Source organism: Oncorhynchus gorbuscha, linkage group LG26 (assembly GCF_021184085.1).
Source record: "Oncorhynchus gorbuscha isolate QuinsamMale2020 ecotype Even-year linkage group LG26, OgorEven_v1.0, whole genome shotgun sequence".
Lineage (NCBI taxonomy): Eukaryota > Metazoa > Chordata > Actinopteri > Salmoniformes > Salmonidae > Oncorhynchus > Oncorhynchus gorbuscha.
The window spans coordinates 2,030,456-2,057,539 of record NC_060198.1 but is presented as its reverse complement, the minus strand read 5'-3'; the positions used below and the strand labels follow the sequence as shown (position 1 = coordinate 2,057,539).

The window sequence follows — 27,084 nt, the reverse complement described above, 5'->3', positions numbered from 1 at the left end:
GTCTTCTCACTATTGGCCACTCAGGATCCTAACGAGGAAGCATTAGTTGCGTTTAAGAGTCTTCTCACTATTGGCCACTCAGGATCCTAAGGAGGAGGCATTAGTTGCGTTTAAGAGTCTTCTCACTATTGGCCACTCAGGATCCTAACGAGGAGGCATTAGTTGCGTTTAAGAGTCTTCTCACTATTGGCCACTCAGGATCCTAACGAGGAGGCATTAGTTGCGTGTAAGAGTCTTCTCACTATTGGCCACTCAGGATCCTAACGAGGAGGCATTAGTTGCGTTTAAGAGTCTTCTCACTATTGGCCACTCAGGATCCTAACGAGGAGGCATTAGTTGCGTGTAAAAGTCTTCTCACTATTGGCCACTCAGGATCCTAACGAGGAGGCATTAGTTGCGTGTAAGAGTCTTCTCACTATTGGCCACTCAGGATCCTAACGAGGAGGCATTAGTTGCGTGTAAGAGTCTTCTCACTATTGGCCACTCAGGATCCTAACGAGGAGGCATTAGTTGCGTGTAAGAGTCTTCTCACTATTGGCCACTCAGGATCCTAAGGAGGAGGCATTAGTTGTGTTTAAGATTCTTCTCACTATTGGCCACTCAGGATCCTAACGAGGAGGCATTAGTTGCGTTTAAGAGTCTTCTCACTATTGGCCACTCAGGATCCTAAGGAGGCATTAGTTGCGTTTAAGATTCTTCTCACTATTGGCCACTCAGGATCCTAACGAGGAGGCATTAGTTGCGTTTAAGATTCTTCTCACTATTGGCCACTCAGGATCCTAACGAGGAGGCATTAGTTGCGTTTAAGAGTCTTCTCACTATTGGCCACTCAGGATCCTAAGGAGGCATTAGTTGCGTTTAAGATTCTTCTCACTATTGGCCACTCAGGATCCTAACGAGGAGGCATTAGTTGCGTTTAAGAGTCTTCTCACTATTGGCCACTCAGGATCCTAAGGAGGAGGCATTAGTTGCGTTTAAGAGTCTTCTCACTATTGGCCACTCAGGATCCTAAGGAGGCATTAGTTGCGTTTAAGATTCTTCTCACTATTGGCCACTCAGGATCCTAACGAGGAGGCATTAGTTGCGTTTAAGATTCTTCTCACTATTGGCCACTCAGGATCCTAAGGAGGAGGCATTAGTTGCGTTTAAGAGTCTTCTCACTATTGGCCACTCAGGATCCTAAGGAGGAGGCATTAGTTGCGTTTAAGATTCTTCTCACTATTGGCCACTCAGGATCCTAACGAGGAGGCATTAGTTGCGTTTAAGAGTCTTCTCACTATTGGCCACTCAGGATCCTAACGAGGAAGCATTAGTTGCGTTTAAGAGTCTTCTCACTATTGGCCACTCAGGATCCTAAGGAGGAGGCATTAGTTGCGTTTAAGAGTCTTCTCACTATTGGCCACTCAGGATCCTAACGAGGAGGCATTAGTTGCGTTTAAGAGTCTTCTCACTATTGGCCACTCAGGATCCTAACGAGGAGGCATTAGTTGCGTGTAAGAGTCTTCTCACTATTGGCCACTCAGGATCCTAACGAGGAGGCATTAGTTGCGTTTAAGAGTCTTCTCACTATTGGCCACTCAGGATCCTAACGAGGAGGCATTAGTTGCGTGTAAAAGTCTTCTCACTATTGGCCACTCAGGATCCTAACGAGGAGGCATTAGTTGCGTGTAAGAGTCTTCTCACTATTGGCCACTCAGGATCCTAACGAGGAGGCATTAGTTGCGTGTAAGAGTCTTCTCACTATTGGCCACTCAGGATCCTAACGAGGAGGCATTAGTTGCGTGTAAGAGTCTTCTCACTATTGGCCACTCAGGATCCTAAGGAGGAGGCATTAGTTGTGTTTAAGAGTCTTCTCACTATTGGCCACTCAGGATCCTAACGAGGAGGCATTAGTTGCGTTTAAGAGTCTTCTCACTATTGGCCACTCAGGATCCTAACGAGGAGGCATTAGTTGCGTTTAAGAGTCTTTCTCACTATTGGACACTCAGGATCCTAACGAGGAGGCATTAGTTGCGTTTAAGAGTCTTTCTCAACACCAACAATGTATTATCCAGCTCTTAAAATATGACAGCCGGGCTCTTCACTCTGTGTGTGTGTGTTGTGTGTGTGTGTGTGTTGTGTGTGTTCTCCATACGATGGATGGGATAACAAGAGACAAGCTTATCCCGACCACCCCTGACCAAGTCCTTCAAAAATGGTTTCCATATGGTTCAGGCTAATAAATCCTTACTAGATGCAATACGACACATCAAAGTCCTTCATAAAACTGAGCCCAAAAGTGGCATGGACTTGAATTTCTTCTGTTTTCAGCTGAATCATCATGCACGCACACACACACACCTCCATCCTGCACCCCCGCCCCACACACACACACATATATGGTGGCCATGGGGGTGAGGGTAGGGGTGTAGGGGGTGTCTGTGGGGCACCAGATGTTCTCTCTGGCCCTCATCTGGAGCTGAGAAAAACCTGCACGGGGGGGGTTAACTGATAACAACAGACCCCCAAAAAACACACCACCATCCCCCTGTCTAACCCACCTACCTTAACCCCCCCTTACCTTAACCATCCACCCATCTAACCCCCTTAGGAGTCCTGTCCCCCTAGCCATAAACACAAACACACACATAATGCTCTCATTCAGCTCTCGTTCAAGTGTTCAACATCTCTAAAGGTTTCTTGTATAAATCACTTCAAAAGTTGAGACTAGCAGTATTAACAGACTATACTGTAGACTTAACAGTATTAACAGACTATACTGTAGACTTAACAGTAGTAACAGACTATACTGTAGACTTAACAGTATTAACAGACTATACTGTAGACTTAACAGTAGTAACAGACTATACTGTAGACTTAACAGTATTACTAGACTATACTGTAGACTGAACAGTATTAACAGACTATACTGTACTGTAGACTTAACAGTATTAACAGACTATACTGTAGACTTAACAGTAGTAACAGACTATACTGTAGACTTAACAGTATTACTAGACTATACTGTAGACTGAACAGTATTAACAGACTACACTGTAGACTTACCAGTATTAACATACTATACTGTAGACTTAACATATTAACAGACTATACAGTAGACTTAACAGTATTACCAGGCTATACTGTAGACTTACCAGTATTACCAGACTATACTGTAGACTTAACAGTATTAACAGACTATAATGTAGATGTAACAGTATTACTAGACTATACTGTAGACTTAACAGTATTAACAGACTATACTGTAGACTTAACAGTATTAACATACTATACTGTAGACTTAACAGTATTACTAGACTATACTGTAGACTTAACAGTATTAACAGACTATACTGTAGACTTAACAGTATTAACAGACTATACTGTAGACTTACCAGTATTAACATACTATACTGTAGACTTAACAGTATTACTAGACTATACTGTAGACTTAACAGTATTACTAGACTATACTGTAGACTTAACAGTATTAACAGACTATACTGTAGACTTAACAGTATTAACAGACTATACTGTAGACTTAACAGTATTAACAGACTATAATGTAGATGTAACAGTATTACTAGACTATACTGTAGACTTAACAGTATTACTATACTATACTGTAGACTTAACAGTATTACTAGACTATACTGTAGACTTAACAGTATTAACAGACTATACTGTAGACTTAACAGTATTACTAGACTATACTGTAGACTTAACAGTATTACTAGACTATACTGTAGACTTAACAGTATTAACAGACTATACTGTAGACTTAACAGTATTACTAGACTATAATGTAGACTTAACAGTATTAACAGACTATACTGTAGACTTAACAGTATTAACAGACTATACTGTAGACTTAACAGTATTAACAGACTATAATGTAGACTTAACAGTATTAACAGACTATACTGTAGACTTAACAGTATTACTAGACTATACTGTAGACTTAACAGTATTAACAGACTATACTGTAGACTTAACAGTATTAACAGACTATACTGTAGACTTAACAGTATTAACAGATGTTGATTCATACCTGTTTATTCTGGGTTATGTTCCTGTCATGTCTGCTAGCACTGGTTGTCTCTGTCTTAAATGGCACCCTGTTCCCTTTATAGTGCACTGCCTATGACCATAAACCTATGGGCCCTGGCCTAAAGTATACCCTATATAGTGCACTGCCTATGACCATAAACCTATGGGTCCTGGTCTAAAGTATGCCCTATATAGTGCACTACCTATGACCATAAACCTATGGGACCTGGTCTAAAGTATACCCTATATAGTGCACTACCTATGACCATAAACCTATGGGCCCTGGTCTAAAGTATACCCTATATAGTGCACCAGCTATGACCATAAACCTATGGGACCTGGTCTAAAGTATACCCTATATAGTGCACTACCTATGACCATAAACCTATGGGCCCTGGTCTAAAGTATACCCTATATAGTGCACTACCTATGACCATAAACCTATGGGACCTGGTCTAAAGTATACCCTATATAGTGCACTACCTATGACCATAAACCTATGGGCCCTGGTCTAAAGTATACCCTATATAGTGCACCAGCTATGACCATAAACCTATGGGACCTGGTCTAAAGTATACCCTATATAGTGCACTACCTATGACCATAAACCTATGGGCCCTGGTCTAAAGTATACCCTATATAGTGCACTACCTATGACCATAAACCTATGGGCCCTGGTCTAAAGTATACCCTATATAGTGCACCAGCTATGACCATAAACCTATGGGACCTGGTCTAAAGTATACCCTATATAGTGCACTACCTATGACCATAAACCTATGGGACCTGGTCTAAAGTATTTCACAATCAAGGGAACAGGATGATTTGTCAGACCAACCATGATGTACTACTATTTATTTAACCACAGTACAGACCAGCAGAGGGAAACCTTTCATCCTCAACATGTCCTGTCACCCTGCAATAAACCATGTTCCAGTCCTTAAAGACTTCACACACACACACACACACACACACACACACACACACACACACACACACGCACGCACGCACGCACGCACGCACGCACGCACGCACGCACACACACACACACACACACACACACCCCTCCCTCCTCCCCCACACACACAATAAACTCCACTCCAGACCTTACAAACACTTAAAGCCACCAGACAAACATAATAAACGCTTAGATCCTGTTGAAATTATAACGTCTGCGTCGCTTAATTCCACCCTATTTCCTATGGAGTGCACCACTGTTGCGCTGGTCAAAAGTAGCGCACTACATAGGGAATAGAGTGCCATTTGGGACATAACCAAAGTATAGATCTAAACAGGAAAAAGGAAGCAGCCTTCCCTTTTATAAGGGATTATAAAAGGGTTAAAAGATTATAAGGTCAGTTTGTTTGGGTACGTTAGGAGTGCTATGACACACCTGCTTATATTATCGATATACTAGTATAATGCATACATTATTCTCTGATTACTCGCTTCAAATAGAGCACATTGAGAATGTGTATTGTTCTAAACGGGCTCTAGGGCTTTCTAAATGTTCCTGTTTTTCAGTACCAAAGTTATTCAGCCTGTACTAATGTTGTCAGTGTTATTAGTCAGACATGAAACATAGAGAAATAACACAGCATTTAAACACACCCTATCAAAATATATCTAGATTCACAATCACAGACATCCATTCACAGACCTCAGCCTACAAACCGAGGTCATCATGGGTTTAGTGACTCTACTCCTGATGTTCTGCAGTGAAGCAGGACGCTTCGTGTCTGACGGTTTGCCTATAATGTCCGACAATCGCAACGAGAGGTTGAGAATGCGTTAGCGGCACGTTAGGGCTGACCTCTGTGGCAACGCTGCCACTTGTATCACACATGGGGTCAGAGGTCAGCGTTTCATGTCCCTGTATAGAGTTACGGGGAAACAGGGCCAACAGAGCTCTCAGGCTTTGTACTGAGACGGGAACTGATTGACAGCCTACCACTAATGCCTGCCATGATGAGGGACGTCTGGGGATCAGCCAATGGATCACTCCTGGTGTTTTATATGACACTTAGTCTGCATACAATTTTGGTAACGTCTATGAAGCCAATGAACTGCGCATTTCGGTAATGTCTACTAACGCAGAGGAATCGTGCATTTCGGTAATGTCTATAACGCAGAGGAATCGTGCATTTTGGTAATGTCTATAACGCAGAGGAATCGTGCATTTCGGTAATATCTATAACGCAGAGGAATCGTGCATTTTGGTAATGTCTATAACGCAGAGGAATCGTGCATTTTGGTAATATCTATAACGCAGAGGAATCGTGCATTTCGGTAATGTCTATAACGCAGAGGAATCGTGCATTTTGGTAATGTCTATAACGCAGAGGAATCGTGCATTTTGGTAATATCTATAACGCAGAGGAATCGTGCATTTCGGTAATGTCTATAACGCAGAGGAATCGTGCATTTTGGTAATATCTATAACGCAGAGGAATCGTGCATTTTGGTAATGTCTATAACGCAGAGGAATCGTGCATTTTGGTAATGTCTATAACGCAGAGGAATCGTGCATTTTGGTAATGTCTATAACGCAGAGGAATTGTGCATTTTGGTAATGTCTATAACGCAGAGGAATCGTGCATTTTGGTAATGTCTATAACGCAGAGGAATCGTGCATTTTGGTAATGTCTATAACGCAGAGGAATTGTGCATTTTGGTAATGTCTATAACGCAGGTGAATCGTGTATTTTGGTCATGTCTATAACACGTCTGAATCGTGTATTTTGTACACATACTTAGCAATTAATTCCATAAAATATTCTAGCTTTAAAACACTAAACATACACATACATTAGGCTATGCAGAACAAAAGGAGTGGAATCTTCTGTATATTCATGCCATGGTTTGATCTCCCTACTGTTAGTGGTGGCATATAAACATACTGTATATAAACCCTCTCTGCTACTAGAGATAAACACCATGTCTGCTTTATTGGCTTTATATGGAGGCTAAAGGCCTCAGACCTGCTAGATCTACTCACACACTCACACACTCACACACTCTCACACTCACATTCACACTCACAGCTTTATATGGTTTCTAACGGCCTCAGACCAAATGAAATGTTGTTGGTCGCAGACACATATTTAGCAGATGTTATTGCGGGTGTAGCTGAATGCTTATGTTTCTAGCTCCAACAGTGCAGTAATATTCAACAATACACAACAATATGCACAACTCTAAAAAGTAAAATAATGGAATGAATAAATATTGAAATATTAGGACGAACAGTGTCGGAGTCCAGAGTAGTGGCCTGGAGATGGAGGCTGTTTTTCAGTCTCTCTGTCCCAGCTTTGATGCAGCTGTACTGACCTCTCCTTCTGGATGGTAGCAGGCTGGGTGGCTGAGGTCCTTGATGATCTTCTTGGCCTTCCTGTGACACTGAGTGCTGTAGATGTCCTGGAGGGCAGGCAGTGTGCCCCTGTTGATGCGTTGAGCAGACCGCACCACCCGCTGGAGAGCCCTGTGGTTGTGGACGGTGCAGTAGCCGTAACAGGCGGTGATACAGCCCAACGGGATGCTCTCAATGGTGCATCTGTAAAAGTTTGTGAGGGTCTTAGGGGCCAAGTCAAGTTTCTTCAGGCTCCTGAGGTTGAAGAGGCGTTGTTGCACCTTCTTCACATCACAGTCTGTGTGGATGGACCCTTTTAGATTGTCAGGGATGTGTATGTTGAGGATCTTGAAGCTTTTCACCTTCTCCACCGCGGCCCCGTCGATATGGATGAGGGCAGGCTCCCTCTGCTGTCTCCTGAAGTTCACCATCAGCTCCTTTGTGTTGTTGACATTGAGGGAGAGGTAATTGAGCCAGTGAGGGAGAGGTTTATGAGCCAGTAAACAGAAGGAATGGTTCTCTAACTACACAATCTACTGTTTTACTGCATGGTGGCCAAGTAGACCTAGCCTGGTTAAACCACACTGAATGCTGTGCTCACCATTGTTTCACTTTACATCAATCTGGTTTAACCAGGCTATGTAGACCTACCTTTCACTGACACCCACAGCTTTGTCAGACGTCTGGCTCTGGCAAGACCTCCAGTTTAGATACAGTGTGGTAATAGCCAATTATAAGGAAATGTGCACACACACTCTCTTTCACTCTCACTCACTCTCTCTCCCTCTCTCTCTCTCGCACTCTCCCTCTCTCCCTCTCTCCCTCTCTCCCTCTCCCTCTCTCCCTCTCTCCCTCTCTCCCTCAATTCAATTCAAAGGGCTTTATTTGCATGGGAAACATATGTTAACATTGCCAAAGCAGGTGAAATAGATAATAAATAAAAGTGAAATCAACACTATATTTCTCTCTGTTTTGCAAACACACTCACTCACACACACACACACACACACACACACACACACACACACACACACACACACACACACACACACACACACACACACACACACACACACACACACACACACACACACACACACACACACACACACACACACACACACACACACACACACACACACACACACACACACACACACACACACACACACACACACACACACACACACACACACACACACACACACACAGATTGCTCCTCACTAGTAGTTCCTTTTTTTTCTAGCCCTCATGGAAAGTTAGTTTTATCCGAAGGTTCCAGATAATTGCTTTGGGAACCAGTTAGTACAGAAAATACATCTGTGGCTCAATTGGTTATTTCTTCATTTATTCCCCACCTGTTACATGAAGCATTTATTTAGTTATTACTGCATATCATCACATCTTAATGTCCCTCTAAAGTACAACCATTTTTGTTTTGTTTGTAATGTCATTTTTGGCTGCTTTTTACATCCTCTTGATTTTATCATTATAAGAGTTTTTCCTGGCAACATGACCTGACCAGAGGAAATGACGTGTCCTAGTTAGCCTATAACTAGGATTTAATAACTATTATTATTATTTTCCTGACCAGTTTTTCCTGACCACGTACAGTATCCTGACCAGGAGAAACACTGATAAATGGCCAGCCAGAGAGACAGAAGACTGGGAGGACACAGGCCAGCCAGAGAGATAGATGACTGGGAAGACACAGGCCAGCCAGAGAGATAGATGACTGGGAAGACACAGGCCAGCCAGAGACGGATGACTGGGAAGACACAGGCCAGCCAGAGAGATAGATGACTGGGAAGACACAGGCCAGCCAGAGACGGATGACTGGGAAGACACAGGCCAGCCAGAGAGACAGATGACTGGGAAGACACAGGCCAGCCAGAGACAGCTGACTGGGAAGACACAGGCCAGCCAGAGACAGATGACTGGGAAGACACAGGCCAGCCAGAAACAGATGACTGGGAAGACACAGGCCAGCGAGAGACAGATGACTGGGAAGACACAGGCCAGCCAGAGAGACAGATGACTGGGAAGACACAGGCCAGCGAGAGACAGATGACTGGGAAGACACAGGCCAGCCAGAGAGACAGATTACTGGGAAGACACGGGCCAGCCAGAGAGATAGATTACTGGGAAGACACAGGCCAGCCAGAGACAGATGACTGGGAAGACACAGGCCAGCCAGAGATAGATGACTGGGAAGACACAGGCCAGCCAGAGACAGATGACTGGGAAGACACAGGCCAGCCAGAGACAGATGACTGGGAAGACACAGGCCAGCCAGAGAGGTGCGGGAGCGGGCAGTGTTCCTGTAAACAATAACACTCCAGCCATTCAGCTGTGATAGGAACAATATTAGGCTAGCAGCAGGGAGCTCAGGCTCTCCAAATAGACTGACTGACAGCCCCAGAGAGAGTGGGAAAAGAGGGGGGGAAATGGAGAGGGGGGTAGTTTGGGAGTTTGGGAAAAGAAAGGTGAAGGAGGGAAAGTGAAAGGGAGGGAGAGACAGAAAACAAAAGAGAGGAGACCTGAGAGAGAGAAGGAACATGAGACGTAAAGAGAGACATTGTGAGAAAGAGAATGAAAGTAATAGAGAGAGAAATAACTTATAAGAGAAAGAGAATTTCTTCTTGATTGTCAGCCAGCACATTTACAATCGAGGAAGTCTCTGCCTTTCATATAGCCAGTGCAGCTCACCCCCCCCCCCCTGCCTCCTCCTGAGAAATTAGGAGCCTCCCTCCTCTCTCTCTCTCTCCTCCCTCTCTCTCTCCCTCAGCCGCCGTGCTTTAACAGTGTGTAGAGGGGAGCTGACAGTCAGTCTACACTGAGCCCTGCTGGATAGTAGCTGTGAGAAGCTGAGCCCTGAGCCTCTTGTAACTCCATCCTACTACATACAGCCCACCATGGATGTCAAAGTACTGGCTGTGTTGGCCCTACTGGCTGTGGTCATGGATGTACCTCCCTCTACGGGTGAGTTGGTCTGGGGATGGTTCATCTGTCTGGGCATGTCTTCTACACTCTTAGAAGAAAAGGTGCCATCTCAAACATAAAAGGGATAATCATTTGAAGAACCCTTTTTTTGGTTCCAGGTAGAACCCTTTTGCTTCCAGGAAGAACCCTTTTGAGATCCATGTAGAACCCTTTACACAGAGGGTTCTACATGGAACCCAAAAGAGTTCTACCTGGGACAAAACGTGTTCTCTTATGGGGACAGTCGAAGAACCCGTTTGGAACCCTTTTTTAAAGACTGTTAGTGTGTCTTTCTAGTGTTTTATCTATCTTTATTTATCTATCTCTTTATTTTAGTCATTTTAGTAACTTAGCAAAGAGAGACTTTATGTATGTGTTCTAGAATGTCTGGGGGTGTGATTTGTTCTAGAAAAGGAGGACGTTTTGGTGGTTGTGGAGGTTGTCTTGATATTCTTGTTGAATTTGAATAGGTGTTGTTAGAATAGATGTGGTTGTGACATTTGGCTGGTGTTGCTGAGAGAAGGGATACGCAGCAGAATAACTTGTGGTTATGACTTGTGGTTGTGGAGGTTGTCTGTTGGCTCCTTGATGTTTGACTGGTTTTGGTCAAATAAGTAAGTGATTGTTGTGATGTGATGGAGATGTTATACTCAAACTGGTTGCATTTGTTGAATTGTTGTTGTTTATATAGTTGGATTGTTGTTGTTTGTATAGTTGGATTGTAAAGTAGATGGTTATGTGGATTATTCTGGAAATGTCTGGGTTTGTATTGACTTTGGCCATTATTTATGTTTCTTCTCAGTTGCCTTCTGTTGTAAAACTTGACTTTTCTATTTGCTTTTAACACTTTGATATTCCAACCACTTTAATTCCTCAAATCTTACGTCTTTAACGGCATACAAATGAACATTTAAAACTATTTGTCAAATAAAGAAAGAAAGATCTTCCGATTTAGAGGATGATGGGTCAGGGAGTCAGTGTCCCAAATGACTAAGTCTCCCCCAAACCACTATCACAGCAATGACCCTCCACCTTATCAGGCTCTATTATCATGCTAATCCTGGCTCATTCTGCATACTGCTTACAGCACCCGGCCACAAGTGAGCATCTAGCTACAACCTCTGCTTCCCAAATAGAACCCTATTCCCTTATACGGCGCACTACATTTGACCAGGACCCACAGGGAATCCCATAGGGCTCTGGTCAGAAGAAGTGCACAAAATAGGCAATAGGGTTCCATTTGGGTTAGTTCATTTCTTTCACAACCCGCCTTGTTTTGCCCCTAATTAGTTTCTAGTTAAAAGAAAGCAACAATAAAACCCAGATAAATATACAAGTTACCCCTCCATCACCCCGGCCATCCTGTCGTCTTTAATATGCAGTCAGGGTCTCCCTGGCGAGGGGTAGTAACAACATGCTTAGCATAACACAGCAGAGGTTGAGCTAACTTCAATTCAACTCTTCTCTCGGACTTCTCTCTCTCCTGTTGTTGTTTATTTTGCAGTGGATTAATGTGATCGCGGTTTAATCCCACAGTCAAACAAGGGAGCCGTTTGTACTCCGTTTAAGATGTAAGATTCGAGAAATGAAAAGAATGTAAATATCAAAGTGTTTTAAAGTAAACAGAGAGAGTCTTTCATGAAGGTTTTACAACCACAAGGCAACTGGAGAAGAGACATGTATATATGTTCAGCCAATGGACCTCTTCCCATCTTCAAAGACAAACCAATACAAATCATTGTTGGAAACAGGTTATCAACCATTTCACGTTTCATGTTAATCTTGTGTGATATTTCCAGCAGGGTTTCCCCTCTGAAATATCTGAATCTAAGAACATTTCAGGCAAAAGCCAGAGTATGTGCTATTGAGTAAAAAGATTCTTAGTTTCAGGAACCAGTAGGAACCAGGGGTGATATGCACTCATTTTAAGAATGTAGCCTACTTCTTAAAGGGACTCTTTTGATAAGAATCTAAGCTTTGTGCTCTTGGAGCTTTGAGAAAGGAGGAAAACATTGGGAGCCCCAGTGGAGTAGAACGATAAGGACTCTTCTGGGATAGAGAGCTGTGTCTTCAATGTTCATAGTGAAAAGGCAGTATGACGGCGGATGGAACAATGAGCGCTGGTTTGAGAGTCTCTCTCTGTGTGTGTGTGTGTGTGTGTGTGTGTGTGTGTGTGTGTGTGTGTGTGTGTGTGTGTGTGTGTGTGTGTGTGTGTGTGTGTGTGTGTGTGTGTGTGTGTGTGTGTGTGTGTGTGTGTGTGTGTGTGTGTGTGTGTGTGTGTGTGTGTGTGTGTGTGTGTGTGTGTGTGTGTGTGTGTGGCAGACTAATCTCTTTTTAATTGCCTTGCATTTGGAACTAAAGGCAGGTAAATGTGTACTTTCTCATGCATTGTCCGGGTTAAATACAGTAGTTTTGTAATTGGTGGGAATGTGTGTTGACTATTCGAGGTATGTATTTAAATACATGAACATGTGTGTTGACTATTTGAGGTATGTATTTAAATACATGAACATGTGTGACTATTCGAGGTATGTATTTAAATTGACTGACTATTTGAGGTATGTATTTAAATACATGAACATGTGTGTTGACTATTCGAGGTATGTATTTGACATGAACATTGTTGACTATTCGAGGTATGTATTTAAATAAATACATGAACATGTGACTATTTGAGGTATGTATTTAAATGTTGACTATTTGAGGTATGTATTTAAATTGACTGTTGACTATTTGAGGTATGTATTTAAATACATGAACATGTGTGACTATTTGATATGTATTTAAATACATGAACATGTGTGTTGACTATTTGAGGTATGTATTTAAATACATGAACATGTGTGTTGACTATTTGAGGTATGTATTTAAATACATGAACATGTGTGTTGACTATTCGAGGTATGTATTTAAATACATGAACATGTGTGCTGTTTTGTCTTAATGGTATTTTATTTGAAATGTATAAATAACTAATAACAGTTTGATTTAATTATTTAAATGAAAAGCATTTTCCTCTCAGAGCTTTCAAAGTGGTATTTGACCCTGAACAACATAGTCAAGTAATCTTCTTCAAATGCTTCTTTTTGCTAGTTTTATCTTCAGTGTAGTTCTCTGCCATGCTCCGCAGGCCAGTTGAAAGTCTTTGTACACAGATTTAACAGAAATACTGGAGTTTACCCCAGTGACTGTGAAGATGATTAACAACAGGTAAAAGTAGAGTAGTGTTGAGTGTGTACGGTGAACGTTTGGTGAGAGTGTGTGTGAGCTATTGAGGAGACCTGGTTGTAACACTGCGTAAACCCATCTCACACACCACTGACTAGGAGCTGTTGCTGTCCTGGAGTAACAGTGAAGATGGATTTAATCCCCAACAGAAATCTGTCGTCTATTTTATCCTGTTTGTACAAGCTCTAATTGAAATTCATCCCAGTTTGGGACTAAAGTTTGTTAAGTATACTTTCCCATATTGTCAGTAGATTAAACATATTTGTTCTACTCTGATATGAAATGAACAAATTCATCCTTGTTTCCTGCCTGCAATGATTGTGAGTTGTTGCATTTTGGAGGCGTTGAGGCTCATGTTGTTGGTTCAGCTCTAACTATCATCATGCGTTGTGAGCTGGGATTGGGTTGTTTTAGTTTTAAGACATAGAAATGGTCGAAGCTCACATTCTCTCAGTGTCCGGTACCTGGTACCTGGTACAGTATCTTACTATGTCTGTGGTTGTTGTTTTCAGCTAAGCCCATCAGCCTGGTACCTGGTACCTGGTACAGTATCTTACTATGTCTGTGGTTGGTGTTTTCAGCTAAGCCCATCAGCCTGGTAGAGAGGTGCTGGTGTCGCTCCACTCTGAACACCGTCCCTCAGAGGAGCATCAGAGAGCTCAAGTTCCTTCACACACCCAACTGCCCTTTCCAAGTCATGTGAGTAACCTGCTGGTGCATTATGGGATGCTTTTTGACCCTGATTTTGGGTTGTGTTTTAGAAGACTTACAGCTAAGTTCCTTAGCTTGTCATGTGAAAAACCTTCCACACCCCTCATAAGAACAACTAGATCGCTGTATTGCTTCTCCCAAATGTCAATGTTTTCATTACAAGGCTGGGGAGTAACAGGGACGTTTTGTAGGAGACAACCCCATGTTCTCCTCAGCCCTGCACTACACTGCACAGATAAGAAAGGACTATGGTGGCCAACACTGGACATCCCACACAGCACACACAATGTTGCTGCTCACAGAAGGGGAAGCTATTCACTATTTTTAGACAGACTTTTCCTGGAGATAAACCAGAACTACACAGGCCCAGTAAAGCAGTGGTAAGCAACCCTGGTCTGAGACAGCTGCATGTTGAGTGTGTGAGTTAGCTTCGCTTCCCGGGCGCAGCACTGAAGCACCTGATTCAACTCATCAACTAATCGTCAAGGCGGTGACTTGTTGAATCAGGTGTTTGTTTCAGGGCTGGACAGACACCTGTTTCAGGGCTGGACAGACACCTGTTTCAGGGCTGGACAGACACCTGTTTCAGGGCTGGACAGACACCTGTTTCAGGGCTGGACAGACACCTGTTTCAGGGCTGGACAGACACCTGTTTCAGGGCTGGACAGACACCTGTTTCAGGGCTGGACAGACACCTGTCAATGCCACGGTCCATGTTGCTCTACGGGAACACTGCAATGTAGTTTAACCAGAGCTGGAAGAGGAAGCGACTCATCCCACTCCCTCCTTTTTTTCTTGTTCATATATAGTCAATGAACTAAGCAGACCAGACCCAGCTGCTAATGCATTGGTGCCTATGGGAGAGCCATCCCTTAAGCAGACTGGAAATGTGACATCTTCGTTTATCTACCATCTTTACTTTAACACAGCACAGGCCTGCTTGGCTGAAACCAGAAGGACCTTGGCCTGATACGTATAGTCAAGTAGGGATAAACTAGCCTGGTTCCAGATCTGTTTGTGCTGTCTTACCAACTCCTATTATCAGCTGCTACAGCTAAACTAACTTGGTTCTAGATCTGTTTGTGTGGTCTTACCAACTCCTATTATCAGCTGCTACAGCTAAACTAACTTGGTTCTAGATCTGTTTGTGCTGTCTTACCAACTCCTATTATCAGCTGCTACAGCTAAACTAACTTGCTTCTAGATCTGTTTGTGCTGTCTTACCAACTCCTATTATCAGCTGCTACAGCTAAACTAACTTGCTTCTAGATCTGTTTGTGCTGTCTTACCAACTCCTATTATCAGCTGCTACAGCTAAACTAACTTGCTTCTAGATCTGTTTGTGCTGTCTTACCAACTCCTATTATCAGCTGCTACAGCTAAACTAACTTGCTTCTAGATCTGTTTGTGTGGTCTTACCAACTCCTATTATCAGCTGCTACAGCTAAACTAACTTGCTTCTAGATCTGTTTGTGTGGTCTTAGCAACTCCTATTATCAGCTGCTACAGCTAAACTAACTTGCTTCTAGATCTGTTTGTGTGGTCTTAGCAACTCCTATTATCAGCTGCTACAGCTAAACTAACTTGCTTCTAGATCTGTTTGTGCTGTCTTACCAACTCCTATTATCAGCTGCTACAGCTAAACTAACTTGGTTCTAGATCTGTTTGTGTGGTCTTGCCAACTCCTATAGTCATCTCCTAGGGCAAAACCTGTTCAGAAAAGCCTGATTCAGCCCAGTAAGACCCCTCTGTTAATAAGATCCCATGTGGATTCAAATGGCGCTTAACTTTGGGTCCCATTCCATTCGGCTAAGCATCAGTCCCATATTATCTGGTTTTAATGATTGCAGTTGGAGGACCACAGTGGAGGGAAAGACAGAGAGAAAGTGGAGAGAGAGTGAGAGAGAGAGAGTGAAAGTGAGAGAGAGAGAGAGAAAGTGAGAGAAAGCGAGAGAGAGAGAGAGAGAGAGAGAGAGAGAGAAAGCGAGAGAAAGGGAGAGAGAGAGAAAGTGAGACAAAGCGAGAGAGTGAGAGAAAGCGAGAGAGAGAGAAAGCGAGAGAAAGCGAGAGAGAAAGCGAGAGAAAAAGTAAGAGAAGGCGAGAGAGACAGAGCGAGAGGAGGCGAGAGAGAGAGAAAGCGAGAGAAAGTGAGAGAGAAGGTGCGAGAGAGAGAGAAAGCGAGAGAAAGGGAGAGAGAGAGAGAGAGAGAGAGACAGCGGGAGAGAGAGAGAGAGAAAGCGAGAGAAAGCGAGAGAGAAAGCGAGAGAGAAGGTAAGAGAAAGCGAGAGAGAGAGAGAGAGAGTGGAGAAAAGAGATGCAGTTACTATGGCTCTCTCCAAATGGAAAGAGATGTTTAGATTAGAACAACAGGATAAATGGCCAGGAGAGGAGAGAGGAAGCTGACAGAGGAGTGTCTCTCTCCAAGCTAGCTCTAGGGGGGATTTTAGACTTGTTAAGGAATCAATCATTAGGGGTCAATGTGATGACCTTTATGTTGCAGCTGACCCTCTCTATCCTTCTTTCTTTTATTCCCTGCGCTCACCAGCCGCCCACATTTAGTGTAATTTAAATGGCCTGGAACGCATTAAGCCAAAATGCTTTGCTATTTGTAACCTATAGAAACCAGGTGGCCAGAGCCAAAAAGCCAGAGGGGTTTCGGGGATTGGGAAGGGGTGGTGGGGGCATTAGGGGGTTAACTCATGGCAAGGGGTCAGTAAGGATACAAATCTGGTCAGGACGCACAATCATTAAGAGAAACACACATTTGCACACACAGGCATTAAGGAACACACATACGCCACCAAAAGCTTCCACTTTCCCCTCTTATTCCCTCCAAAGCCCATCCTGAAGTTATTTATGACTGAGCAGCAGGGGAGAGAGGGGCAGAGAGCTCGCATCTCTTCTGATATATCTATTGTCCTTGGATGAAAGACAACAGGGGTAACACTACACCCCCTCATCCCCTCCACCGCTCCCTACACGCCCCTGTCTCCTCCTGCTTGTTGGCATTAGCTTGCTGTGAAGTAATTACTACCTACTGGGTTAGAAGCTCCAGACTCCCAGAGCCCCGAATTCCAACAAAGTCAATCAGATGCTAGATAGTCCAGACGCACACACACACACACACACGCACGCACGCACACACACACACACACGCACGCACGCACGCACACACACTCACACACACACACACACACGCACGCACGCACGCACGCACGCACGCACGCACGCACACACACACACACACACACACACACACACACACACACACACACACACACACACACACACACACACACACACACACACACACACACACTAGAGGGATAAACTTAAACCAGGAGAAACATCAAAACAAAACAGTCAAATGGATTAGCTGCAATCATTATATAAAAGAGGACAGGATGGGGTTTGGAGGGAGGGAGGAAGGGGGTATCATAGAGATAAACAAACAGGGAATCCAGTTACCGCCTTTTATTTATCTAAACGATTGGGATGTTGGTTTTGGGGGAGATTTGAAGGGGTTTGATGCGCTTGAGCTGCTCTTTCATCTTATTGGGGTCAGGGGTAGTAGGTGGGCCATTTGGTCAAATGAAGAGGTTGGTGTTAAATAGGGATGGAGAGTTTGGGGAAGGTGAAATGGAATCAGGAAAGCGGTAAAGGAGTGATGAAGGAGAGATTCAGAGGTGGAGAGGAATGTGTTTCATTTACAGGGATGTGAGAGGAAGAGAAGGAGGGAGAGAAGGAGGGAGAGAAGGAGGGAGAGAAGGAGGGAGAGAAGGAGGGAGAGAAGGAGGGAGAGAAGGAGGAAGAGAAGGAGGAAGAGAAGGAGGGAGAGAAGGAGGGAGAGAAGGAGGGAGGGAGGGGAGGTGGTGAGGAATGTGTTTAATTTACAGGGCTGTGAGAGGAAGAGAAGGAGGGAGAGAAGGAGGGAGAGAAGGAGGGAGGGAGGGGAGGTGGTGAGGCGCTACCTGAGTTGTTAACTCTCAAACACAACCTTTTGACACAGAGGTGTTAGAACCATATGTTTGGGGAAGGAGGGGAGGAGAGGAGAGAGTGCTGACACACACACACACACACACTACCCCGTCTCCCCCTAAAGCTCATGGATCGGAAACACTCACAAAAGTGTCCGATCTCGGGACAAATGCCCCTCTCTCAAGTCGACACTCAAGTCAACCCTCTATCAACACACTACAGTCCGCTACAGGTGAACCACTTACTCCCATATACACCCCACAGTCTGTAAATCCCAGGCTAAATGGCCTGACATCAAAACCTCCTTATTGTTGGTACCACCGGCTTAACAAAGAGATCAGTGTTACCATGCTTTGTTATCACTGCAACAGCTGTCTAAGTGGAAGGAGAGAGAAGGGATTTTTCACCTGTGGCAGGTGGTGGGGGGACTTGATGTGATTTAATGCATTCTGATCCTTACAACTGGCGCAAAGCATGTTTTGTGGGTTAAAATATGCTGTGAATACAAGTTTTAATAATTGTTATTCTTACAACTTGTTCATAATATGTTTGTTCTTGTTAAAAATATATGTTTGGGATGTGAATAATGTGTTGATTGTTCACTGGCATATGTGTCTTGCAAATGTCCCTGGAATTTAGTGACATAAAAATAAGCTTGATGAATATAATTTTGGTCAAATAACTTATTTTTCCAGATACATTATGTTACTGTTGACTTTGCAGCCTTATATCATATTGAGTGATGTTTGTTTCGTGTGTACAGTCCAGTCCAGTACAGTAGTTGGTTTAAAGGAAAGTGAACTTCATTTATCTTAATGTGTTTGTTTATATTGACCCTGAATGAGCAGATCGACGATATCGAAATGATGGAACACATTTACTTTTAGATTACAGTACAGAGTTCATCAGATGTCTCTTCAATCTTCAGATACATGAATTATACAGACTAGATTACAGTAAAAACTGTGTCAAACTGAAATTAATGACTTCAAAAATATTACCTCAAATGTAACCCTTTTGAAATGCTTTTAAAATAAAACAAATATATAAGATTACACACTGTATCTGAGTCTATAAAGACAGACTGGTCAAACTGAAATAGTAATATATAAGATTACACACTGTATCTGAGTCTATAAAGACAGACTGGTCATGCTGAAATAGTAATATATAAGATTACACACTGTATCTGAGTCTATAAAGACAGACTGGTCATGCTGAAATAGTAATATATAAGATTACACACTGTATCTGAGTCTATAAAGACAGACTGGTCAAACTGAAATAGTAATATATAAGATTACACACTGTATCTGAGTCTATAAAGACAGACTGGTCATGCTGAAATAGTAATATATAAGATTACACACTGTATCTGAGTCTATAAAGACAGACTGGTCAAACTGAAATAGTAATATATAAGATTACACACTGTATCTGAGTCTATAAAGACAGACTGGTCATGCTGAAATAGTAATATATAAGATTACACACTGTATCTGAGTCTATAAAGACAGACTGGTCAAACTGAAATAGTAATATATAAGATTACACACTGTACCTGAGTCTATAAAGACAGACTGGTCAAGCTGAAATAGTTGCATTCATAATTCTTAGTTCAAAATAAACCTATACATGATCTATATTTATTTATCTATGTACCGGTATATCATTTAAGTGTAATAAAAACGTGAGCCACTCGTATATATTCAACTGTATCTGACTCCAAGGCCCACTGAGTCTCATTACAGTTTGACCAAAACACGGCCACAGTTCATTCCCGAGTTGAATCCACGTATCAGGCATGTGTGTTACTGTGTGTTACAGCTACACAACACACTGTCCCTGGATGTTCACCAGAGTGAGAAGACGCTAGGCCAGTTCACCCTAGTTGAATCCACGTATCAGGCATGTGTGTTACTGTGTTACAGCTACACAACACACTGTCCCTGGACGTTCACCAGAGTGAGAAGACGCTAGGCCAGTTCACCCTAGTTGAATCCACGTATTAGGCATGTGTGTTACTGTGTTACAGCTACACAACACACTGTCCCTGGACGTTCACCAGAGTGAGAAGACGCTAGGCTAGTTCACCCTAGTTGACGCCACGTATCAGGCATGTGTGTTACTGTGTTACAGCTACACAACACACTGTCCCTGGACGTTCACCAGAGTGAGAAGACGCTAGGCCAGTTCACCCTAGTTGAATCCACGTATCAGGCATGTGTGTTACTGTGTTACAGCTACACAACACACTATCCCTGGATGTTCACCAGAGTGAGAAGACGCTAGGCCAGTTCATGAGAGCTTACTGGACTTTTTTTCGGATCATTCCATCCTTGAATCAGATAAGAAAACAGAGAAAGTGGATGCTCGGAGAACACTGAAATGAGTCTCTGCCTAATTCACTTTCTCTCTCTCTCTCTCTCTCTCTCTCTCTCTCTCTCTCTCTCTCTCTCTCTCTCTCTCTCTCTCTCTCTCTCTCTCTCTCTCTCTCTCTCTCTCTCTCTCTCTCTCTCTCTCTCTCTCTCCATCCCTCCCTTCATCCCTCTCCCGGTCACAGTGCCAAGCTGAAGAACAACAGGGAGGTCTGCATTAACCCCGAGACCAAATGGCTGCAGACGTACCTGAAGAATGCCATTAACAAGTAAGGAGAAACCTTACTTCCCTCTTTGACAAGTAAGAGCTGATCTCAGGGTAGCCTGGTCCCACATCTGCTTGTGCTTACTTGCCAACTCCTATTATTGTCACGCCAAACCATAGGAGTTGGCAAGACAACACAAACAGATCTGGGACCAGGCTAGTTCGCTGGTAACAGTGAGAGACACGGAATGAAATGTGCAGCTGTTTTCATCTGCAAAATCCAAATGAAATGGGAGAAATGGCAGAAATGGGACTGCTTAAGTACAGTAACAACAGATAAGTGTCATTTTATGGCCACCTGTCCACATTGCATTCTGAAATCGCTCATTTATCGGTATGATTAGAACTGTTGGTATGTGTGTGTCTCATTAAAAGAGATGAAAGTGACTGGTGTTTCTGGGTGCTTGTTTCTCATTATGCGTGCTAGCTACTCAGATGGCTACTGAGATATGAATTAAAGACTGGGAAAGAATGCTTTCTGTTCACGCCTTGCAATCCCTCTGATAATTTAAGCGTGGCATTCGGAGCATTCCAGGTCTTTCAGTAAACAATCAGAATTTATCTGGGAAATCAGGGATGGAGTAGAATGTCATGAAATCACAGTCTTTTATTTTTTTATTACAGATTTATTACCTAAAACTTTTGGCCAAAAAAACAGGTGTTACTTTCACAATTGAACTAACTTCATTCATTTTTAAAAGACAGCAGTTTATGTATGAATAAACAAATACGTGTAAATTGAAGGCACTTTCACAAAATGATCAGGACTAATTTGTCTACAAATAGTGAAACTCATTCCACTAAAGGGGAAACAATTCCACTACGTTTTACAGTCAAGGAGTAAACCGTATAAAAGTACAATAAACAACAACAGACACACTATACGGAATATTATAATGAATCTGAATGGGTTGTGCAGTTCAAATGTGTGTTAAATGTGCATTCCTCATTCCTCTGGTGATCGTTTTCACCAACCATGCAAAATGTCTGCCTCTTAAAAACACCTATAGTAAATAAATTTTACCACAAATTAGGCATTTTCTTGTTGTTTAGTTCCCAATGTGGCATAGTTACAAAAGATTGCATTTTCAAAATAGCAAGCTAAAAATAGCAAGCAGTAGATAAACTACAGTAGATACACAACTACAGTAGATACACAACTACAGTAGATACACAACTACAGTAGATACACAAATACAGTAGCTACACAACTACAGTAGATACACAACTACAGTAGATACACAAATACAGTAGCTACACAACTACAGTAGATACACAACTACAGTAGATACACAACTACAGTAGATACACAACTACAGTAGATACTGGAGGTCTATGTGACACGTTACACACTTAGAGAAAAAGGTGCATCTAGAACCTAAAATGGTTCTTTGGCTGTTCCCATAGGAGAACCCTTTGAAGAACCAGTTTTGGTTCCAGTTAGAACCCTTTTGATTCCATGTAGAACCCGTTTGGGTTCCATGTAGGACCCATTTGTTTGTTTTTGTTTTGTTAGTTGTTTTAAGGGGGCATGTAGAACCCTTTCCACAGAGGGTTCCACATGGAACCAAAAATGTTATCCTATGGGGACAGCCAAAGTACCCTTTTGGAACCCTTTTACTAAGAATGCATGTTTCGAAACCCTGCATGATGCAGAACATAGCATCAATATACCTACGAGCACCGTACTAAGTATTTACCATAAAATGACACTAGGGCCCAGAGTTGTTCCTAATCAGGTGATGTCAAGTGGCCACACGGAAAAATGAAGTTACACCCATGAAACCTCTTCAATCAGTGTCTTATTCCTCTCTTTCTGTCTCTCCAGGGTGAAGAAGTCCAGAAGACGTGCTCAGTAAAGGAGACACACCATCCTGACCGGCCTGCAGTGCCCCAGTTCCAGGCCAGCTCTCCTCCTCCTCCTCCTCCTCCACTACTCAGATATGTAGCTACACGTCTCTGCTCTGGAACACTCTGGAACGCTCTGGAACGCTCTGGAACATTCTGGATCGCTTGCAAAACCAGCACTTCACCGCCAGACAGACCATGATGCCTTGCTGCTGCTGCTGACCCTGCAGCCACCCTGCCCCCCACACTGCAGACACCTCTCCTCACGCTGTTAGCACCAAGTGCATATACCTAATTTTATCGGAATGTGTGAGTACGTGTGTAAAGAGTGTGTGAGCGCAGTGTGTTTTATTTGGTGTGGTTGTTCTTAGTGTGTGTGTGTGTGTGTGTGTGTGTGTGTGTGTGTGTGTGTGTGTGTGTGTGTGTGTGTGTGTGTGTGTGTGTGTGTGTGTGTGTGTGTGTGTGTGTGTGTGTGTGTGTGTGTGTGTGTGTGTGTGTGTGTGTGTGTGTGTGTGTGTGTGTGTGTGTGTGTGTGTGTGTGTGTGTGAACTGAGTGTGTAAGTGTACGTCTGTATATAAAGTATTTTTCCTACTTTTATAAGAGGCTGTAAAGGGACATTTAAAGTTTTTACACCCGGCTCACCGTCTCAAATGTGCCCAGCAAGGGCTTGTGGGTATCACCAGGGGTGGGCTCTGACTGAGGGGTCATAGGATAGGAACAGGAATGAGCCGTCCAATGGCTTGAGCCCACTCTGTAAGAGGCGACCAATCAGGGCTGGTCAAACATTCATAACAGGGGAAATAGATAGTCACCCTTAACTGATCCAAGGTCAGATGTTGTTGAATCCCTGATGGTTAAGTCTAGGATGGTAGGGAAGGAAATCTTAGATCTGTGGTTAGGGGCAACTTCTATGTCAAGCCTTAACAAGAATTCCAGTCTAGCCGAGACAATGGAGATCCTCAAACGATAACAAAGGACATGCATTGATTCAGGTGTTTCAACTCTGGGGATCAGAAGACATTAGTTTGAACTGATACATATCTTTTCAGGAAGCGAGGCTGTGCACTGAATCACATGGAGTTTCCATTCACAAGAACAGACCAGTGAAGAGCCAAATCAGACGATGTGTACAGGCCGGTGGTTTCTAACCTCTCCTCGGGGACCACCAGGCGTTTCACAATTTAGTTGTATCCCAGAACTAACTCACCTGATTCACCTATTCAAGGCTGGTTAGTTGACAAGTTGAATCAGGTGTGCTAGCTGTGGAATAGATCAAATACATGGAACGACTGGGGGACCTCGAGGAGAGGTTTGAAAACCCCTGCTGTAATAAAGGGGAAGTTATCTGTTGTAAATAAAGGGGAAGTTATCTGTTGTAATACAAGCCGACAGCCTTTATTGGAGGCAGACAATTGTGTATTACAGTTCAGTCCTGTGCCGAACAGGAAAGCCCACACAATTAGAAGTAACTTAAGCAACTCAGCAAAAGCCAAGGGTTGTAAGAACGATGGCCTTGTAGGATAAGATTGTAATGCAAAACAGGGATAAAACCCCATATCAATGCAGCTTTTCATACAGTTTGTGTGAATGTAATGTGGTCCGTAGCTGTAGTCTATGCTGTAAGGCATTGAATGAGACACCAAGTCATATTTCAACAACACAAGCGATGTGAAATTAATTTACCTCAATATTCTGGGTATTTACTAACAAATACTGGCTTAAAATAATTGCTGTATTATATTAAGTACAGTAAGATTCATTACATACATTTCTATACAGGATGACATTGTCGGATTATTGGATTTCACTCATCAATTTCATAGGAGCTCACTTTAGGCCGACTCCATCGTTATAAACCACCACATATCCTGAGGCAGGATTTTAAAGCCAGTATACGGCCACATGAAATACCTGTTACTATACTACAGTATTGACTATCACATTGAAACTGCATGTTGCTGAGCTGGGGGCAAAAGAAAGTTATTCTACTTTGATCATTGAGCCACTTTAAGTCTTTTAAATTGGTATTTTTACTGTAATGATTTTTATTTTTGTATATTTTATATATTCTAAGATAATGAGATGTAACACAGTATTTGTAAGTACAGTTAAGCAGTATTAGATGAAGGCATAACCAGAGAGTACTGTATCCCAACCGCAGTACTACTGTATTATCCAATCACATTTTTATACATTTATCACTTTTCCAAAAACGTTTATTTGCAATATCATTAAAAAAAACATGTTATGTGTCTATCAACTTCATTTGGTGCAGCTGCAACATGTTGAAGTTAATGTAATAAACATTTATAGTCCCCCAGATTAAATTGTGGCGGCAGGTCTAGATTGAACAACAGAATATTATAGAGATACAGGGTTCATTGCCATAGTTTCCCCTGATTCAACCCTCCCTTGGGGAGGCTTATTCTAGTCAACCAATAATCTGACGCCTTTCATCCACTGATGCAAGATGGGCAAAATCGAATAAATCCGGATTGTAACGCCACGAACTGAGATACTTTAAAACAAACATTACTGTTGTCATTAGGACATCTCAGCTCAGGCCGATTCAAATTCAGATTCAGCTCAGGCAGACGTCAATTAATTCTTCATTAGGACCCCTTAGAGCACACTGTCGTTGGGATTCTGTTCTATTTCTCCTGACAGCGTTCCACAGAGTTTAAAATATGAAGTGCCAATAGTACCACTGAGCCAAGACAGAGAACAATATATTTAAGTATGAGCCAGGGGACCCACACATGTTTTCAATCAAGCCCCCCTCCTCCCAGATAGAGCCATTCCTCAATGATGTGGGTTTCTATACTGTTTTACTGTTGCCATTGTTTTTCTACTGTCAAAATAGAGCTCCAGGTCCATTCAAATCTCCAGGCATCTTAGTCTGTGAACCAAGTGCAGGTGTTTTGGTCCAGAGGTTATTACGTATCTGTATCACATCGTTGTAAGGTTTGTCATAAAGGAAGGGGATTTGGTGATTATTGAAGTGTTTGAGAAGCATTCTGTTCAATGCCATGCTGCAGTTAGATCCACAACCAAACCAAACAACATGGCTGTTACCATTTTACTCATCATATCTGGTATTTGGACCACATGTGCAAATAAATCCTTGCATAAAGCAATAACATCCCAAGTGGAAATGTGTTTTGTCAGAAGTGTATGTGTTCTATATGGGTGCTCTCCCCAGACAATGTGAATTACATGTTACAACGTTCAATTCTTTTGAGGCAGCTTACGACACAAGTATCCTTCATCTACGATGGATTGTTTAATTCAACTCTGTATGTTCACTGTTTGTATAAACCAAGGGGCAATATGATACCTATATGATACTCACCCTCTTTTTCAATAAACATATCAAATAAAATAAAAATGGAATGTTTCATTTCTTCTTAAGAAAATGATAAAGTGTGTATTTATTGAAAGTGGCATCAATAGAGAAGTGTGGTAGGAATCGTCTCCACTTTATTTGAATGTTTCACTTCTCCTTTAGTGTTACTGTTCTGTCTTCATTGCAGAAACATCACAGTTGGGTTTCATTATGACTACAGACTTAGTGACACAAAATGTCACATTAGATAAGACTGAAGGATGTAGATATTTATGTTTCAAAAGAGCTTCACTTAGAATCACCCAGACCAGTTTGATGGTAATAGATGCTGGATCCAGACTCTCACACACACAACCTAGACAGGTGGAATAAAACCAACACACACACACACACACCTTCTGTTTTCCACAGAGTCCAGGCCCAGGGAAGTCTATGTTATCAGCTCAGGGCGACAGCCACCATATGTATCTACAGTATACCTGCTGAAACCACAGGCTTCAGTAGGACTTAAAGTGCAATTCCACCTGTTTTCAACCTCATTTTCATTATCTCCAGCACAATACCAGCGTCAACATATGTGAATATGGCGCATTTCTACGTTGTGTAGAAAAAAAGTACAGCGCTGAAATGTTCTACCCGATCCCGATGACATCATCAAAAGTAAAACCATTTTACAGTGATTTTCAAACACCATGAGATTGTCTGTGACGTGACCCTCCATCTGGTTAGACACTCATTGTCTTTGTCTTACCCTCCATCTGGCTAGACACTCATTGTCTTTGTCTGACCCTCCATCTGGTTAGACACTCATTGTCTTTGTCTTACCCTCCATCTGGCTAGACACTCATTGTCTTTGTCTGACCCTCCATCTGGTTAGACACTCATTGTCTTTGTCTTACCCTCCATCTGGCCAGACACTCATTGTCTTTGTCTTACCCTCCATCTGGCCAGACACTCATTGTCTTTGTC

At 42.6% G+C, this 27,084-nt stretch overlaps 1 protein-coding gene across 1 annotated transcript; it reads left to right on the top strand.

The window, feature by feature from the left end:
- Positions 1 to 10,182: 10,182 nt before the first annotated feature.
- LOC124015102 (stromal cell-derived factor 1-like) lies at positions 10,183 to 26,157 on the top strand. Its single transcript, XM_046330044.1, has 4 exons — positions 10,183 to 10,360; positions 14,170 to 14,287; positions 20,841 to 20,924; positions 22,749 to 26,157. The coding sequence occupies exons 1-4, from the start codon at positions 10,294 to 10,296 to the stop codon at positions 22,777 to 22,779; spliced, it is 300 nt and encodes a 99-aa protein (XP_046186000.1). The 5' UTR covers positions 10,183 to 10,293; the 3' UTR covers positions 22,780 to 26,157.
- Positions 26,158 to 27,084: the final 927 nt, after the last annotated feature.

Bases quoted from the DNA above. Each gene is read 5' to 3' on its own strand.
- LOC124015102 (XM_046330044.1), top strand. From the start codon at position 10,294: ATGGATGTCAAAGTACTGGCTGTGTTGGCCCTACTGGCTGTGGTCATG. The intron at 10,361-14,169 runs GTGAGTTGGTCT...TGGTGTTTTCAG, and splicing joins GGATGTACCTCCCTCTACGG to CTAAGCCCATCAGCCTGGTA. The intron at 14,288-20,840 runs GTGAGTAACCTG...TCCCGGTCACAG, and splicing joins AACTGCCCTTTCCAAGTCAT to TGCCAAGCTGAAGAACAACA.